Below are 19,383 nucleotides of genomic sequence, written 5' to 3'. Positions count from 1 at the left end.
TAATTAATGATGTGAATGGCAAATAATTGTTCTTTGTTAACTTGTTTGAAAGACCTTTCCTCCTCTGCTTGGGAGTCAGAGAAAGGATGGGTGCTGCTTACCTATTTAAAGATACATAATTCTTATTGTCCAAATGTTTCTTGAGAGAATAGTGGGGAGCTATGGTTTCCAGAGAGCATATAGCTACCTTTTTTATATTTAATGGAAAAGGCCAGTAGAACAAAAATCTAGCTTTTTGTTGTCTAGTCACTAACTTCCTTCCTTTGCCCCATATAAAGTAGAATGAGAGGTCAAGGTAAATGCTTCTTAAGTCTCCAAAGGATGCCTGTCTTTTATAGATAATTAATTCCTTTCTTCTATTTGCTTCTTTTCATCTTTTGAGGTTTTTTCTAGATTGCTGCAAGGTTTGCAGCCTTGTGTCTATTAAAAGTTTTTCTCTTCACATACATGGATATGAAGATTGGGATCTTCCACTCTAGTGTTTGGATCTTTGACAGTTACCATTTAGGACTATTCAGAGAAGTCTTGGCTATGCACCTGATAGTTAAATACGTGACCTCTGGAAAAATGAAGAATATGGTCAGTGCATTCCTGAAACCAGATTACTGTGAAATACATGCCAGTTGTAGCATCTACACTGTGTAGGCCTCTTCTGTATTTTGGGACTCTCCATGTATTCATAACGTCAAATGGTGTTGATTTTTATACCTAAAGGAGACTCTAATACCTTCTGAAAATGTCAAGAAAATACAATTTTAAATCTTAATCTTAGTGCAAAAATCATTAATCCAGAAGCCACTTAAATTGTTTCAAATTGTTTATACCTTAGATTATACCAGAATGTTTCTCAGGTTTAAATTAAGACTTCTAGTTCATTGTTTTTTAATAATCAACTTAAAAAAAAAGATCAACCAGTTTCTTTAGAATAATTCTTAGAATTGTTGATTATTGAACATACTATGGATGCTTATTAATTTTTTTCCCCTTTTTTTTTTTTGGTTCATTCATTTATTTTGAGTGCAGGGGAGAGGGGCAGAGAAAGAGAGAGAATCCCAAGGAGACTGTGCACTGTCAGCACACAGCCTGATGCAGGGCTCGAACTCACAAAGCATGAGATCATGAACCAAGCTGAAACCAAGAGTTTGATGCTCAACCACCTGAGCTCCCCAGGCACCCATTGGTGCCTATTAATTTTGACTATTTTAATTTAGCAAATGATTTTAATTTATTGAGTTTTCAGAATCTTTTCCAAGCCCTGTAAAACTTACTTTAAGTCCATTCTAAACCACTAATAATAGCATTACTTAAAGCGTGTCAATTTATGTTTTCTCTATTTGATTACTTTTACATAAAATATCCTCTTACAGTTTGTCTTTTGAAACCAGTATGCTTTATTTTTTAGAGAGGGAGGTAAATTAATTTAATCTGTCATATTATATTTTTAATTTGATAATCTGACTTTTAACATGTATAAACTTTAGACCATTGTTTCTGATTTTGTAAAAGCATAGAACAGTATTTATGTTCTCAGTAAAAAAAGTTTTGGACTTTACTGTGTTATATTCTAAACCCCACATTTTTATATCATATTTTAAATTTATGAGTGGACAGAGATGACCAGATTTTGAACATCCCTCTCCCCCCTACCAATTTGTTTTCACCAAATTTTTTATATGGATTTGTATATAGGTAAATTTTGTGGAAAAACTAGTCCATTTTTTTCCTACATTGATATTTTATAGAGCAATATTCTCTTAGGTATCTCACACTGAAGATTTTATGGGCAAGTAAATTGGAGGATATTTCATGGTATAAACTCATCAAAAATGCACAGGGGGAGTGCCTGGATGGCTGAGTCGGTTAAGTTTCTGACTTCGGCTCAGGTCATGATCTCACGGTTCGTGGGTTTGAGCCCCGTTGTTGGGCTCTGTGCTGTCAGCTCAGACCTGGACCCTGCTTCTGATTCTGTGTCTCCCTCTCTCTCTGTCCCTCCCCCTTTCATGCTCTGTCTCTCTCTGTTTCAAAAATAAAATAAAATAATTAAAAGAAAAAGTTTAAAAAATGCACAGGGCACGTTGGCATTATTAAAAGCCTTGAAGACCTCTGATAAAGTTAGACATTTTTAGTTCATGATTGTTCATAACTTATTTGGTTTCCCTAATGTTTATTTATATACGAAGAAATTTCTTTTTTTTTTCTTTTTTTTTTTAAATTTATTTTTGAGAGAGACAGTGCAGGCAGGGGAGGGTCAGAGAGAGAGGGAGACACAGAATCCAAAAGGCTCCATGCTCTGAGCTAGCTGTCAGCACAGAGCCTGATGTAGGACTTGAACCCGTGAACCGTGAGATCATGACCTGAGCCAAAGCCGGATGCTTAACTGACTGAGCCACCCAAGCACCTGAGAAGAAATGATATTTTTATATTGCGGTGCCTGGGTAGCTCAGTTGGTTAAGCATCCAATTTCTGATTTCAGCACAGTTGGTGAGATGGAGCTCTGCATTGGGTTCTGTACTAATAGTAGGAGCCTGAGATTCTCTCTCTTCCTATCTCTGCCCCTCTCCCACTTGTGTGCAAACATACTATTTCTCTCTAAAAATAAATAAAATAAAATAAAAAGAAATGACATTTCTATTATGTAGACTATAATTTGAAGAATGTTAATATAGTTTAGTGCTTTATTTAGAGTGTATAAGAAGGTGTGGCCCATCATGCACCATGTTGGTATGATGATATTATTGATACCAAGGTAAAAATAACTAAATTTGTTTTTATCACTTGATTTTACAGCGATAATAGTTGTGTAATTTTAAATTTCTTTATAAATATCAGTGAAAGCAGCATATTGTGAGAGGATACATTGCTTTATTTATAGTTCTAGAAAAATAAACAAGGTATTCTCGTAGGAGCTTTCAAAAATTTGTGATACTTTAACTCCCAAAATGTTCCATCATACCAATCTGAAGTACTTTTTCAAATTAGTACATTAGTAGAGTTTTATATAGCAAATATTTTTATTGTTTCTATATTATTTCCCAAATTAGGTGTATGCTTTGCATATTGTGGCTTATTTGGAACTTCTAAAATAAAGTGGCAGAGCTGAAATTACAATTTAGACAAAAAGAATTCTGAGCTTTAATATGCTATTATTTTGATATACGTGAGTTGAATATAGGTCAGTCTCCAAACCAAGTGACCATAATTTATTTGCCACTTTCAAGCAATTAAGCCATGCAGGAGAAAAGAGACATTCTCCATTTAGATGATACTTGTGTTTGAAGAGTTTAAAGGTTATGTTCATTTCAGTGGGCCTTATAGCAGAAACTGCGTCGCATGACTGCTGCTTATCCTTTCGTCATCTTGCTAGTGATGCCTATGACAGTCTGACTGCTTTTCTTCTCATGTCTGTTACTGGGCACGTAGAAAACTGAGAAATTGTGCATGTTGATCTGTTGTGGAAGACGTATTAAAAGAGATATGTGACAGTCTTTTAATTATCTAGCAACCAGTTTTTAGAAATCATCGCTTTATATCTTGGGCTAAAAAATGTATTTACCACTTGTTTATTATGAAGTAATTATTTTTAATGATTATTTTGCTTACCCTCTTTCTCACATCATATTCCCTCTTATGGTAATTACCACAATATCCATGGCTACTAACTCTTGATGTATATCTCTCATTTCTGAATTCTCTGTGTTCATAATGATAGGCTCTAATATGAAATCAGAAGTATGTACTGAGTGAAAGTTTCCTTTTATTTTTCTACATAATTATGAATGTAGTGACTAATTAGTAAATGAAGCAGCTGTATTCATGTTGCATGTAGGAACTTTCTTTCCTTCCTCTCTTCCTCTGTCTCTGTCTCTGCAAATTAGCCATTTAATTGTACTCGTGATATGTTTTACATGGTGCTGGGTAGTCAGAAACATTTCTTGAGCACTTTAGTTTGTTAGGCACCAAACTAGAGATACTAGTACTGCTAGGTACTAGAGATGCCAAAAAACAAATGAAGGCGAACTAATCCTTGCCCTCAGGGATCTTGTATTTTTAGTTAGTAAGGCAGGGAAATAAGCAGACAGAAGGACCCAATAGAGGTGAATGAGGAGGGAGTCCATATAAAGTAACATAAAAGTAGAGTTGCCTGGGTGGCTCAGTCAGATAAGCTCCCAACTCTTGATTTCAGCTCGGGTCATGATCTCACAGTTAGTGAGTTCAAGCCCTGCATTGAACTCTGCTCACCGTGTGAAGCCTGTTTTGGTTCCTTTGTCCCCCTCTTTCTGGCCTGCTCATGCTTTCTCTCTCTCTCTCTCTCTCTGTCTGTCTCTCTCTCTCTGTCTGTCTGTCCGTCTCTCTCTCTCTCAAATATAAACATTAAAAAATATAAAGTAATGTAATTAAACAATCAAGTATATACAGTGTTTATATATACATTGTTTATATAGGTTAGCTTTGCAGATTGATGGAAAGAAACTATGCCTCCCCAAATCTCAGCCTACATACATACCAATACACCATAAGTCTAGATTACTCTTTCAGTTAGCCAGGATACAAAATCGTATCTATATTGGTACAGATAATCCAATATGGGCACTGATCATTCCTGAATGTTCTTGCAAGATATACCAAGAATGGAAAACCCTGACTGCTCATTACCTGGTCCATTTCTTAGAGTTGTGTTTGCAGTGAGCAGCAATGAAGAGTGAGGTAATAACTTCTTTCAATAGTAGGTTTGCTTCTATTTATTATAAAAGTGGGGGTTGGGGAGTACCTTGGTGGCTCAGTCCGTTGAACCTCAGACTCTTGATCGCAGCTCAGATCTTGATCTCAGGGTTGTGAGTCAAAGCCCTGTGTTGGGCACTGCGTTCGGCTCTGTGCTGGGCATGGAGCCTACTTAAAAAAATTTTTTTTCCTTAGGGATGCCTGGGTGGCTTAGTCAGTTAAGCCTCTGACTCTTCATTTCAGCTCAGGTCATGATCTCATCATTCATGAGTTCAAGCCCTGTGTGTTGGGTTCCACACTGACAGCACAAAGCCTGCTTGGGATTCTCATTTCTCTCTCCTCTCTCCTTCCCTCCCTCCCTCTGCGCCCTCCCCGCCCCCCCCCATGTATGCATGTACACATTCCGGCTCTCTCAAAATGAAAATTAAATATAAAAGGAGGACCCCCTCCCACACACACACATAAGATCAGCGTTCCTCTCCTATGACACAACTCTGTGTGCACATGTGTTCATCCTTTGGCCCCTGGCATCCTTTCCATAGGTCTTGGGAGGCATGGGGAGCCAGCATGAGCAGCACACTAGTATTCTGTTTTAAGTAGGTTTTGCTCTAAGCAATAAATTCCTAGGAGTCTCATGTCTTTTGCCATGAAACAATACTAGGCTAGCTTATTAGTGTCTGTCTGTCTATCTATGTATCTGTTGACATTCAAACACTTCAATGTCCTGATAATATGAAGGTAAGTTAGTTACACAGCAGTGGAAAAGATTTTTATTTCCTTTTGTCCTCAGGGTGCTAGCAGATTTCCAGAAGTCTCAGGCAGTGATACTGTCCATGCAAGATAAGCCATGAGTTTAGAACGTTCACTCCATGCTGAAAATTTTAATTTTATATCAAAGACTTTGCATCTGGGAGAATTTACATTGAATTTATGCCCTTTTGGTATGGAAATGTTTTGTCAACAAAACCATATTATTGCCCATGTGGGGAAAGTAAAGATAGTACTCAGGTTTTTCTGAGTATTGTCTCTGTTTCATTTTTCTGCAGTTTTCAGCAGTGGGCTTTTTAAATGTTTGTTTATGTTTATGTTTGAGAGAGAGAGAGAGAACAAGAGAAGGAGGGTCTGAGAGAGCAGGAGAGAGAGAATCCCAAGCAGGTTCTGCACTGTTAGCATGGAGCCATGTGCAGGTCCTCAATCCGATAACCTTGAGATCTCGACCTAAGCCAATATCAAGAGTCAGATGCTTAACTGATTGAGACATTCAGGTGCCCCAGTTTTCTGTAGTTTCCAAGAACCCATTTACACCACAATTTAGTAATTAAGTACAAGACTCTTACAAGATTTCAGGTGATAGAGATATTGGTATATATAGTTTGAGACTTCTGCATAGCACCCAGTGGACCTCAGCTCAACCCCTTAGTATTTATTTTGTTGGCTTCTTCCTTGTTGGGCTCCTGTTCTGACTTGGCATAAATAGCTAGGAATAGACATTAACTCCTTGAACAGTGTATTCCCCTTTCCCAGTTCTAACAGGTAAGCATGTCTAACTAGCTTCCTAATGAGCAGCAGCACAAAGAGCTCAAAATCAAACATATACCAATTTTTGCCATGTTTAAAAGTCAATGATTGCAAGAGTCAGGAGATATTTAATATTTATTAAATATTTTGCATGTATGCAGCACTGTACTGGGCACTGTAACAGCCCAGAATATAATAATGTTCTCATTTTATTTGAAGAATATAGGGCAGAATTTGATTATATACTAATATAAACTATATGAAAAATAACTGCTTGTAGGAGTTCAAAAGTAAGTTTGAGTGAAAGTGGGGGTTATAAACATTCTGGAAGAACTTGGGTGAGGTCTAAAGAACAAACAGGATTTAAATGAGGAGGAAGTAAAACACTTCAGATGTAAGGGAGCAAAAGATGGGTGGAAGAAGAAGGATAAGAAGAGGAATACCTGCAACGAAACTCATAATGTGGTAGAGAAGTCAGTTCTCTAAAGAGATTATCTTAGGTAGTGAGTGGAAAAGGATGACAATGAGAGAAGAAAGAGTTGAATGAATGAATGTAAAGAGTCTGCTTTGGTTTTCCAAATATTAACATCCATGTTTCTATTTTAGAGAGAAAGGTCTCAGGCTCCCCTTTTAGTATGCTGTTAGTTATAGGTTTTTCAGTATTACCATCATTGTGTTGGAGTAGTTTCCTTCTGTTTCTAGTTGGAGTATTTTTATCATACAAGAGTATTAAGCTTGTCAAATGCTTTTTCTGTGTCAAGCAAGATGATCATGTGGTATTTTTTCTTCCTTTTGGTAATGTGGTATAGTACACTGATTGTCATATGTTGTCTTTTTAAATAATGTTTTATTGGAACAAAGCCAAAGTCATTTGTTTACATATTATCTGTGGCTGCTTTTGTACTATAAAATCAGAGATAAGTAGGTGTGACAGGCCATATGGTTTGCAAAGCCTAAAATGTTTAATATTTCCCAATTTCTGTTTCTAGAATCATCAGTATCCACAGTCTTTCATGTCTTTAGTGGGTATCAGCCAGTCTGGACTGATTAATATTGTATAATTTGCTTTTCTTAGTAAACTTTATAAACTTCTTGACATACAATAAGTAAGGAGTTTTAAGGAGATTAATGGAAATTCATTAAATAATGATTTTAAGAGAAACGATTCAAATAATGAATTTGTTAATGTCTTTTCTAATTCAACTTCATGGTTTGTGTTTTAAAATATCACTCTGTATTACTTAAGGAGTTTTATATATTTTTTTCTATAGGTGTATGTGGAATTCGATGATCTTGAATGGGATAAACGAGAGTGGGTTAAAGTTTATGAAGATTTTTCAACCTTCTTGGTGGAATACCACTTAATCTGGGCCAGAAGGATTGACCCTAGCCAGACTCAGGGATCAAAGAGCAAACAAATTCAGTGGCCTGCATTGGTAAGATCTATTCCTGTTTCATTAAGCAGTTTCAGTTGTTTGTTTTAAAAGAACAATAACTGAATATAAGCTCAGATTTATCTTGGTGATTATAGACTATTCCTGAAGAAGCTCTGAAGTATCTGGCAGAAATATTCAAATAACGGCTTTTATTTTGTTAAACAGTTTTATATGTCTTTTTTGTTAGTACTCTTTTAGCGTATTTAGTCTACAAATAGTTTATTCTGTCCAATTAGGAGAAATATATAAATTGCATTAAAAGTTACTAACAAATAGTTGACTAGTTTGAGTGTGATGGGGAGCAGTTTTTCTGAATGAGACTGTGTATGTGGGCGAGAAGAGGATACTTTTTATAAAGCATTCAGTAGTATGGAATTTTCCTGGGTTTATTAAAATTAGTAAAAATTGAGTGAATTCATTGTGGATGATAGATAATATGAAATTATATGTTCATGTACTAGATAAAATTACTTCATCTCAGGAAGTAGTTTATTTAAGAAATAATAGATTTCACAGTATTTTCAGCTAGAGTTTGAAGAGTTTTGTAAAAGAAACATACTAAGGATGCCTGGCTGACTCAGTCAGAGGAGCACGTGACTCTTGATCTTGGCGTCATGAGTTTGAGCCCCATGTTGGGTGTAGAAATTACTAAAAAAAAAAATTTTTTTTTAAAAGATACTAACTAAATAAGGTAATTCTATTAAGAAAAAAAGCCATATCTTGTTTAACCATTTTGCTATATATGTTCAAATGAAATAATGTTTTTACATTGATATTGAAGACATATTTTTAAATCCACTGATATGTTATTTGTTATTTTGTTATTTGGTATAAATACCATCAGGGCAGATACCTTCAGATATTTTTCAACATACATTAAGTATTTACAAGAATACATTTTCTTGCTAATAATTGTAGTGTCTGTACATTTTATTTTTTAGTTAGACCTTTATAAATCTGAGAAAATAAGTGGTTAAAAAGAAAATGTAGGGAGGGAAAGAGAGAATGAAGTGAGTTGTATAGTATTTCTAAGAGAAAATACTTAACAATATTGAAAGATGAAAAATAATATCCACTAGCTATGGTTTTGGCAAGATACTTTGAATACTCTAGCAAAAGAAAATAATTTTATCTATGATAGATTTTAAGAAATACTTGTTGAATGAATATATTGAATTGTTAACATGAAGATTTTAAAGCCATGACTAACTTATTATTTTATAAACTTTAACTCAAAAATTGGTTAAGGAAAGCCTGGGTGGCTCAGTTGGTTAAGAGTCCAACTCTTGATTTCAGCTCACGTCATAATCTCAAAGTTCCTGAGATCAAGCCCTCCGTTGGGTCCTATGCTAACAGCAGGGACCTGTGTGGAATTCTCTCTCTCCATCGCTCTTTGCCCCTTGCTTGCACTCTCTTATCTCTCTAAATAAGTGAGTAAACTTTAAAGAAACTGGTTAAAACTTTACACGTGATTTTTGCATGAAAAGCCTCAAAAGCAGGAAGCAGAAAAAATAATACTAAAAAATGCTTTAGTATTATAGTTAAAGAATAAACAGAACATTAGAAAACCTTTACCACATCTTAGAGACAGTTATTAAAATCAAGGTGAATTTCTTATATTCATAAATTACTGATTTTGGATGAAGTTTCTATTAGGAAATATTGTTTAATGGTAATTTTTGTCAGGGGCACCTGGCTGGCTCATTCAGATAAGTGTCTCACTATTGTTTTTGGCTCAGGTCATGATCTTGTGGTTCATGAGATAAAGCCCCACATTGAGCTCCCTGCTTGGGATTCTTTGTCTTCCCCTCTCTTTGCCTCTCTCGTGCTCTCATGCACATGTGTTCTCTCTATCTCTCAAAATAAACTTAAAAAAATAATTTTTGTCTCTATTTTAGATATTTCTTTTGAAAGCCTTTTTTTTTTATATGTTTATTTGTTTTTGAGAGTGTGCACACAATTGGGGGAAGGGTAGAGAGACAGTGGGACAGAGAATCTGAAGCTGGTTCTGTGCTGACAGCAGGTAGCCCAACCCAGGGCTTGGACTCATGAACCGTGAGATTATGGCCTGAGCTGAAGAAGGACCCGTAGCCAGCTGAGCCACCCAGGTGCCTCTATTGAAAACCTTTTAACCTCACATAACTAATTAATCATGAGGTCTCTTTAAAATTCAGCTTATTTTTTCTTATACAAAAAAACCCTACACATTATTTAAAAATTTGGAAAATGCTAAATGGTATAAAGTAAAAAATCATAATAATCATTCTATTTTCATCACCAAATAGTAGTCAGCTTCCTTCTTTGACATTTTCTTATAAAGTATTTCCCTGTTCTTCTTCCACCGAAGAATTAAAGAAGTTTTTAAAATTGTGGTAAAATATGCTTAATGTAAAATTTTCCACCGTAATCTTTTTAAATATAAAAGTTCAGTGGCATTGACTATATTCACCTTGTTATATGTATAATCATCCATCTATAGACCTTATTTCATCTTACAGAACTGAAACTCTCAACCTATTAAACAGCAGCTCTCCATTCCTTCTTTTTCCCAGCTCCTGGCAACTCTCCTCTTAGTTTCATTCTCTATGATTTTGAGTACTCTAAGTATGTCAGTATAATCAGAATCATAGAGTATTGTCTTTTTATGACTGGCTTATTTCACTTAACACGATGTTTGCATGGTTCATTTATGTTGTAGCATGTTTCAGAATTTCCTTCCTTTATAAGGCTGAATAATATTTCATTATATGTGTGTACCACATTTTATTTAATTATTTGTCTGTTGAAGGACCCTTATGTTGCTTCCACCTCTCACTTATTGTGAATAATGGTGCTATGCACATGGGTGTACATATATCTCATTCAGCAGTTTGGAATTGCTGAAGAAGTGGAATTGCTGGATCATATGGTAATTCTGTTTTTAAATTTTCTGAGGAACTGCCATACTGTTTTCCACAGTAGCTATAGTATTTTACATTCTTGGCAATACTTGTTGGTTTTAATTTTTGATAATAGCTATCCTAATGGATTTATATTTACCTAATGATTAGTGATATTGCTTATATGCTATTTGTTTACCTTGGAGAAATATCTATTCAAGTTTTGCCCATTTTTGAATCAGGTTGATTCTATGTTGTTTTAGGAATTCTCTATATATTCTGGATATTAATCTCTTATTGGATGGGATCTGCGAACATTTTCTTCCATTTTCTGGGTTGGCTTTTTACTCTCTAGATAGTGTCTTTTGATGCACAAAATTTTTTAAATATTCATATGGTCTGGTTTGTCTTTTTTTTTTTGTCACCTGTGTCTTTGGTGTCATATCCAAGAAATCCTTGCCAAATCTAACATCATGAAACTTCTGTTGCATGTTTTCTTCCAAGAGTTTCACATTTTAGGTTTTACATGTAATCCTTTGATCCATTTGGAGCTAATTTATAGTTATGGTTTTAGATGAGTGTTCAACTTCTTTAATTTGTTCATATCTGGTTTTGCTAATACTAATTATAGAAAAGACTTTCCTTTTTCCTTTGAACAGTCTTGACACCTTGTGCAAAAATTATTTGATCTTATATGCAAGAGTTTACTTCTGGGCTCTCTGTTCTAGTCCATCAGGCTATATGTCTATCTTTATGCAGGTATTGTACTGTTTTGATTACTGTAGCTTTGTTGTAAGTTTTGAAATCAGGAATTGTGAGTATTTCACCTTTGTTTTTTTGTTTTTTTTTTCAAGACTATTTTGGCTACTTGGTGTCCCTTGAAATTCCATGTGAGTTTTATGATGGATATTTCTTTAGCCAGAAACTTTGGAATTTTGATATAGATTGCACTGAACCTATAGATTACTTTGGGTATTGTTGACATCTAAACAGCAATGAGCCTTTCAGTTCATGACCACAAGATGTCTTTCCATTTATTTAGTTTTCCTTAAAATTTTTTAGCAGTGTTTTGTAGTGTTCACTGTACAAGTCTTTCACTTATACAGTCAATTCCTAAGTACTTTACTCTTTTTGTGATGCTATTGTAAGTGAAATTAATTTGATAATTTTGTTTTCAACAATTGATTTTTATGTGTCAATTTTAAATCCTTCTAATTTACTAACATCATACTCAATTGTGAAAGACTGCAAGTTTTTCCTCTGAGATCAGGAATAAGGCCAGGATGACACTTTCTGTTCAACATAGCATTGGAAGTTCTAGCCAGAGCAGGTAGACAAGAAAAAGAAAAAAAAGGCATCCAACTTGGAAAGGAAGAAGTAAAAGTTAATTGTTTGCAGATGATATGATCTTATATATTGAAAACCCTAAATAATAAAGATGGTATGTGTCCTTCTACATATTAAAACTAATAAATAAGCAGCAGGATATAAAATCACTGCTTTCTAATCATAGTTTTAACTGAGACTTGATATTTCATTCTATACATTTCTGTCACAGGTAATAGTTGTAACAGTTTTCAGTGGCTGAATTATATTTCATCCTAAAATGGTCCATTTCCCTCATGTTTGGTATTGTCATTCCTAATTTTTTTGTGATTATAAGGAACTGATAAATATTATTGTGATAAATTATAAATCTTTGCATCTCTGATTATTTTTAAAATTTAGATTCATGACAGTAGAATTACTGGTCAGAGGGTATGAACTTGAAAAACGTATATAGAAATCTCCTGATACTCTCCACAGATTATTTATAAGTTCCACTTAACTGTCATTGTTCCCCATGTATGAGTGTTTCATCTTACCCCAATCCTGACCTCCCAACTCGCCCCTGCACCCACAGACATTGATTACTTGTCCTCAGACCATCTTGTGTTAAAAACCCAAATATTTAAAAGAAGATTTTTACAATGTGAGTGCAGAATTGAATGTTGTAATTTTTATATCTACTAATTTGATATTTTAAAGTATTACTTTATTTTAATTTGCATCTTTAGTGGGATGAATATTTTTCATATTTTTAGCAACTTGTATTTTTGTGATTGTGTTTTTTCAAATACTTATTAGGATTTTGTTTTTTCTAATATTTGTTCTAAGCTTTCTTTATATTATCAGAGATACTATAACTCTTTTCGTATTTGTTTCATGGTTTGCTCAGCTAATTTTAGCAAGTCTGTTTGAATTGTATGTTTATATTTAAAGAAAGTTTATATAATGGGATTATCTTCCTTAATTTAGACAGTCAGGATGTATTTTCCTTCTTTTCTTCCTGTTTCCTTTATTTCTTTATTTCAGGATGTTGTGAAAATTAATAGAACAAGTAATTGAGATGAGAGTGCTTAGTATACTTTAAACAATAATCATTTTAAGTTTCATAGCCTTCTGCAAACACTCATTTATGTTTAGTACTTGTAACTGAGATTCTATTGTGTCTCTAGTGTTCAATTAATGAAACTTATTTAAGGATATCTATAAGCAGCAGTTATGACATTCATAGTTTTTAAATTCATTTGACAGAATAAAATGCTGTATCTACACATTTTAGAAATTTGGGGGATACATATGAGATGGCAGTAAAATTAAACAGAGGCAGAATTGTCTTTAATTCTCTACAGTTTTAATGCTTCTAATTCTGTGTACATGATACTTGATTTCATGTTCTTTTGTACTTAAACATATGTTTGTATTATCCTCTTTCTAGTTGTTTCACCCCTCGTGTGGTACCTGTTAAGTATTATATATTGGTTATATTATCTTGGCTACTTATTCTAAGAAATCAATAGAAACTGGCAATGTACCTGCTGGTTCTTGAAGTCATGACATGACAAAATATATTGTTGTCTTACTAGCCTTTTCTAAAGTTTATTTGAAAATTTTAAAAATTAAAAAACAAAACCTAAAAGTTAAAACCAACAAAATATGAGATAGTATGAGACCAGTTCTCTTGAATTGTTCTTACATCTTTCTTCCCAGTGTATTAATAGCAACACATGTATTGGAGCACCCACCACCTATATAAGATGCTGAAGGGGTGTGTTTTTTGTTTGTTTGTTTGTTTTTTTGACTTGGTCCTATATGATCAGGGTACCACCTGAGGCTATTCTGATGATGAAGGCCGAGATAATCTTACATTTTTATGTAAGTTACTCAATATATTGTCAATTTTCATTTTTAAAAATTAAAGTAGAATACTCATGAAATCACATTTATCTGCACCAGGGAAAGAAAATGTTGGCATTCATAATTGAAATCAACGAATAACCTACCTAACTGGATTAGGGCCCTGGCTCCATCTCCTTTAGGAAAACCTTCTGTGGGGAGTGGGGCTTCGACCCTAACCCAGCTGGGCTGTAACACTGCTGCATTTTCTAAGGGGCAGAGTTTTCTACTACTTTTCTTCTGGCTCAGCCTTCAGATCACCCCAACCAGAATTAATCTCACCATCCTGTGTTCTGTAAAACTTTGTTTGTACCTCTGTTTTAACAGCTAGCACTTCTGCTTTGTATTTATTATACCTATCTGTTTGGATGTCTCTTTCCCTGCTGGATTGTAAGTTCTTTGAGGACAGGAAACCTGTCTTAGTCATTTTTGAATCATTCCTAGATGTCTAGCACAGTGCCTTAGCCATCTTAGACAGCAAGTGCTCATTTTAAAGTAATGAATTTATTCTACCCAAGCTAGTGAAAAAGAATTTTACTGGGACTTATAGTAAGTTTTCTGGCTATTACTTTATACTAAGATCAAAAAGGACAGGAAACATGATCAGCCAGTTGTGGCAAAAATATGCAAGTAACCAAATTTAAACATGGCAAATAGTCAAAGACAAATAATAAAAATGTTTATAATAGAGCCCTTCATTCTAATGAAATACAAATTTGAGCTTTTAAATTGTCATGGAGGAGAGGTGGTGATGTAAAATTACTCAAAATAGATTATTTTTAAGATGTAGAGGGAAAGAACTTAACATCTTTATTGCCAACTAAATATGCTAATCTGCTGTAAATTATCTGAATTTCTGAAGTGAGTTTTAGAAAATTCAGAGTTCTCCTCCTTCCCATTGCAGCTTTTCCTTCATAGATAGGTTATTCTGTTTGATCTGGAATTGTGATCAGATTGTAAACATGTAAATGTTTATCAATATATTATTTTTAGATTATTTTCTTGGTAAAAATACTTATTACTTGTTTTCTGTTCTGAAAGAAATCTTCTCAATGTAGAACAGACTTGATTGCTCATTGGGACAAAATACTGTTATATTTGGCTGTTACATTGCCAAACTTGATTTTTAGATTATGACCTCAACCAAATTTTACTGAAATGTAAAGCTATGCCACATTCCAACTGTGAATCGAACTTTGAAATAAATTCATTTGGAGAATTATTGCATATTGACAGTTGAGTTTCCAGGTTTAGAATTATTTGTTTTGCAGTTCTTTATGCTTTGGTAAATATTGAAATGGTAGTAAAGACATTATATCTTCAGAATTATTATTTCTCTGCAAGGTAAAGCACTTTATGAGATCAAGTTATATATAGTAAAGTATCAAACTTTTTAAATGATAAATGCAAATACTGAGAAAGACTGCAGTGAAATGAGCACACTTACCTTTTCTTGTGGGTCATAAATGACATTATTTTGGGGGAAAGTATGATACTATAAGAACCATAGGAAGTTCATACTCTTTGACTCATTAATTCCACTCTTAGGAAATTATTCTTACAAAATGATTTTTAAAAAGTAAAAAGTATAAATGTGGTTGGATGGCTTATTTGGTTAGGTATCCAACTCCTGATTTTGGCTCAGGTCGTGATCACCCAGTTTGTGAGATCGAACCCCCGGATCAGGCTCTCCACTGACAGCATGGAGCCTGCTTGGGATTTTCTCTCTCCCTCTGTCCCTTCCCTGCTTGTGCATGTACATGTGAGTGCTGTCTTTATCTTTTTCTCTCTCAAAAATGCACTTTAAAAGAAAGTAAAAACTATTCAGTTCAGTTAATGTTTATCAGACACCTTATGTGAGCCAGACAGTGTGTGCGAGGCCTGCCCATAAAAAACTGAAAGGCAAAATGTTACACACAGGAAGATGTTCATTGTAGTCCTGCAAAAGAAGAAAAAGGAGACAACTGCAATGCCTTAAAATTGGTGAATATTTTGAAATTAATCAAATATTATGCCACTTTTAAAAATTAGAATTCTGAATACTTCAGAGAAGCATGAACATATAACATTCAAGCGAAAAGCATCTTGATTATAGCAGTGTTAGAATTACTTAGATAGTAATATAAAATAATTAAAATTATTTTTTTGAAAGGTGGGATTATGCTGGACTTAATTTGTTTTATCAATTAGAAATAGTTCTTATTTCCCAAGAAATTGTGGAAATTTCATATAACTCTATCATGTATTTTTTATTTTGGAAATGATTTTCTTCAAATGAATTCTTTCAGTAGATTTAGTCTTCTGTTAATATACTTTGACATTTGCTTTTTAAATTTTGTTAATATAGCATTTTAAGTATTTTTTCCTTTATTGTACAAAGAATTAAAACTTTCTAATAACAATAACAGTTCCAACAATGACAAAATATAATGAAACTTATATAAGGTTTGTTTTTAATTCTATCTGAATTAGTACTTACTCATAGATTTACATGGCTTGATATAACTGTAGAGATCTTCTAATCATAGATCTAATCATAGTGCTGGAAAAGAGAACCATAGCAGTCATCTAGGAAGGCACTGTAATATACCAAGGACGTAAGTCTTCATGTTGCATTTCCTCGTTCAAATCTCTACTGTGCCATGTGTGGTTAATAACAGGATGAACTTGGGCTCCTGGGTGACTCAGTTGGTTAAGGTCCAACTCTTGATTTCAGCTCAGGTCATGATCTCACAATTTGTGGGTTTGAACTCCATGTCAGGCTTTACTAATGTTGCAGAGCTGGCTTGGGATTCTCTCTCTCTCTCTCTCTCTCTCTCTCTCTCTCTCTGTCTTCCTTGCTCATGCTCAGTCTCTCAAGATAAATAAACTTAAATATACATATATATATGTTATATATATATATCAGGATGAACTTGAGTTATCTATTGTTTTCACTTTATTCATAATAGTGCCTACTATATAAAATTGTTGTGAAGGTTAAGCAGCAAAATATATAAATAAAAGCTTTAGTATAGCACTAAAACGACTTTTGCCACCTGTTCAGTTTTAGGGGAACCCCCAGAAAACCACTCTCTCTTACCAATTGTAAGTTTAGAGGGTTTCCCTATCCTCTCGGGTTTGATAGTTCACTAGAAGGACTCCTAGAACTCACTGAAAACCATGATACTGGTGCCTACAGTTTATTGCAAAGAAAGGATGAAGATTAAAACCAGCCACTAGAAGAAATGCATAGGCCACATGGGAAGGGTCCACAATGTGGGTTATGAATTCACGGAGAGCATTATGTCCTTCCAACCACTATGTACAACAATACTCAGACTTTTACCAACCAGAGAAACTCACCCAGGCTTTTGCTGTTGAGTTTTAATCGAGTTCAGTTTATATACTGTCTGCATATCTGAGCTTTAGTTTCTGTTTCTTCCTGGACATTGGACTGATACCTAGTCCAATGGAAGTTATTACTTCCTTCCTCTGGAAGTTGGAGCTGATGATACTGAAGTGCCCGAAGTGCCTCTCATAAATTACATTGTTAGACTGTTTAGAGGCCAAAGGCAAACAAAGACTCTTATCAGGCAAGACATTCCAGGGGGCTCTTAGTAGCTGACATCTAGACCAGATCTCTCTTTAGCAAGGGATGCTTCTTCACCATACAGGCCAACCCCTAGTCTTTGGCCTGTGCTCTCCTTTAGCAAAACAATCATATTTTATCTCTACTTATAAATAGCATTTATGTGATGGTCATAGCACTAACAACATGAATATGCCCAACAGTAGGAGGAGCTAGTGTGGAGTAGGGATAGATGTAAATAAAGAGTTAATCTTATTTATAAAGCCATTTCATACAATTTTCATATTCTTGTGCTATGTTATTCATTTTCTCCCATGTTTGTAACATGATAAATTTATAAGTTGATAAATGTACTTAGCATAGAAATTAGCTGATGGCCAGCTAGATGTAGTTTTTCCTTAGGCCATTCTTTTTCTATCAGCATTATATTTTGAGAAGGCTTTTACTCAGTCTCCTGATACATATGATTATCATCAGTATTATTTTTAGAATTTTTTACATAGGTCATGAATTTTACCAATAATGTCAGTGTTACATGTTGGTTACAATAGCAGTATGTTCATAATACAGTTCAGTTTCATTAGAGAATAAATTGCAGAGGAATTTGCCTCCTCAACAAAGTTGACTCTTGCCCATATACCATTTTCTTAGGTATAGTTGGCCTTTAGTCCATTATATCTCTGTTCCAAGTCAGATCGAAACAAAGCCAATTCACCCTATGTCAGTTCACAAGCTTGTACTAAGACTAGTTTTCACTGTGTGTTATATATAGTAGGGTCCACCTCTCTCCTATAGGGAAGACTCAAGAAATATTCAGAATAATTCCTGCCCCTATTAGGTTATACTGAAGGGTATGCCTTATTTTAGTCAGTCATGGGGGCAAGGGCAGTCATAGTGCATTTATGCATATTACAAGTGCCCCAGAAGAACTTACATAGGTTTGGAGGTCCATAATATCCCCCTAGGTGTGTTCCTTGAGCCTTAGCAACTAAGATGGAGGGCCATTATCCTATGGTTACTTTAGCCTCCATCTGTATTAAACCAGTCCAGGGGCCCTTTTAGGTCAGAGTACACAGTTCTTTCCCAGTTTTCCAGAGTACACAGTTTCATTCCTAGCCTTATTTGCTGAGTCTACCTGACCAATTTCATTACAACACCATTATATTCATAGGCTGATTCTCATCTTTTGCTTTCTTCTTGGAAGAGAACTCCCTCTGATCTGCTTATTCTAGTTAGTAGGTCTTTATCTTGAATGCCACTCCTCATTAAAAGCAAATTCATCTTGTTCTACAATGCCTTGATCAGTACCAATACCTTCTAAAGTCCTTTTCTGTTTTGTGTACCTGTGTTGTTTAATCCACCATGCATTTCATTACCAATGGAGTAGTTAGAATGCATTTTTCTTTTTTTACTCTAAAGTGTTGGGTCCCCCATATAAGGTTAGATGAGTGGTAACCACACCTAGATGTAAATTAGACTGTGCTATAAAGCTTCCCATAGGCCTTCCTTCTTCCTTGTCTCAGGATGGAGCTGTTTTCAGGGGGTTTCAGATCCACCATGTGATGCCTGTTTGTTTGATCTCATGAGAAACGCATTGTTTGTTTGTTTGTTATTTTTGTATTCTGTGCAATAGCTTTCCACCCACAAAAACAAGGGTGATATGTATTTGTGCATAGTATACTGTGGCTTGTTGGACATGCCACTGATATGTTTTCTCTGTTATAAACAGGGAACTTTTTAAGCATTTAATCATCAAATTATTTAGTGATCAGTTTGTCAAGTTGTATACCACATGAACCAATAGCCTAATAGGACCAGTACCTAGAGATTCTGTTTCAAATGGTATTCTTCATAGTAGATGTAGCCTTAAAAATAAGGGTCATATGATACTGGCACTTAAGAGTCCTATTCACAGAGCTATTGTAAAAGAATTTTTCTAGCTTCTTTTCTATACTGTTTGAAATTGACGTGTAGTTTAGAGCATTCTCATTATTTCATACTTAATCTGTCCAGTCAATATTGCCCTTAAAATGGCATTCTA

The 19,383-nt window shown here is 34.5% G+C and overlaps 1 protein-coding gene across 7 annotated transcripts in view; it reads left to right on the top strand.

The window, feature by feature from the left end:
* JMJD1C (jumonji domain containing 1C) overlaps window positions 1-19,383 on the top strand; it is a 253,319-nt gene that overhangs the window by 73,596 nt on the left and 160,340 nt on the right. For all 7 annotated transcript variants that reach the window (XM_029931752.1, XM_029931751.1, XM_029931750.1 and 4 more), the window contains exon 2: window positions 7,509-7,673. In XM_029931752.1, the coding sequence (XP_029787612.1) occupies window positions 7,509-7,673 (165 nt within the window). The remainder of the gene's footprint in view (window positions 1-7,508; window positions 7,674-19,383) is intronic.

Source organism: Suricata suricatta, chromosome 2 (assembly GCF_006229205.1).
Source record: "Suricata suricatta isolate VVHF042 chromosome 2, meerkat_22Aug2017_6uvM2_HiC, whole genome shotgun sequence".
NCBI classification, from domain to species: Eukaryota; Metazoa; Chordata; class Mammalia; order Carnivora; family Herpestidae; genus Suricata; species Suricata suricatta.
This window is presented reverse-complemented; position numbering and strand designations above follow the sequence as displayed.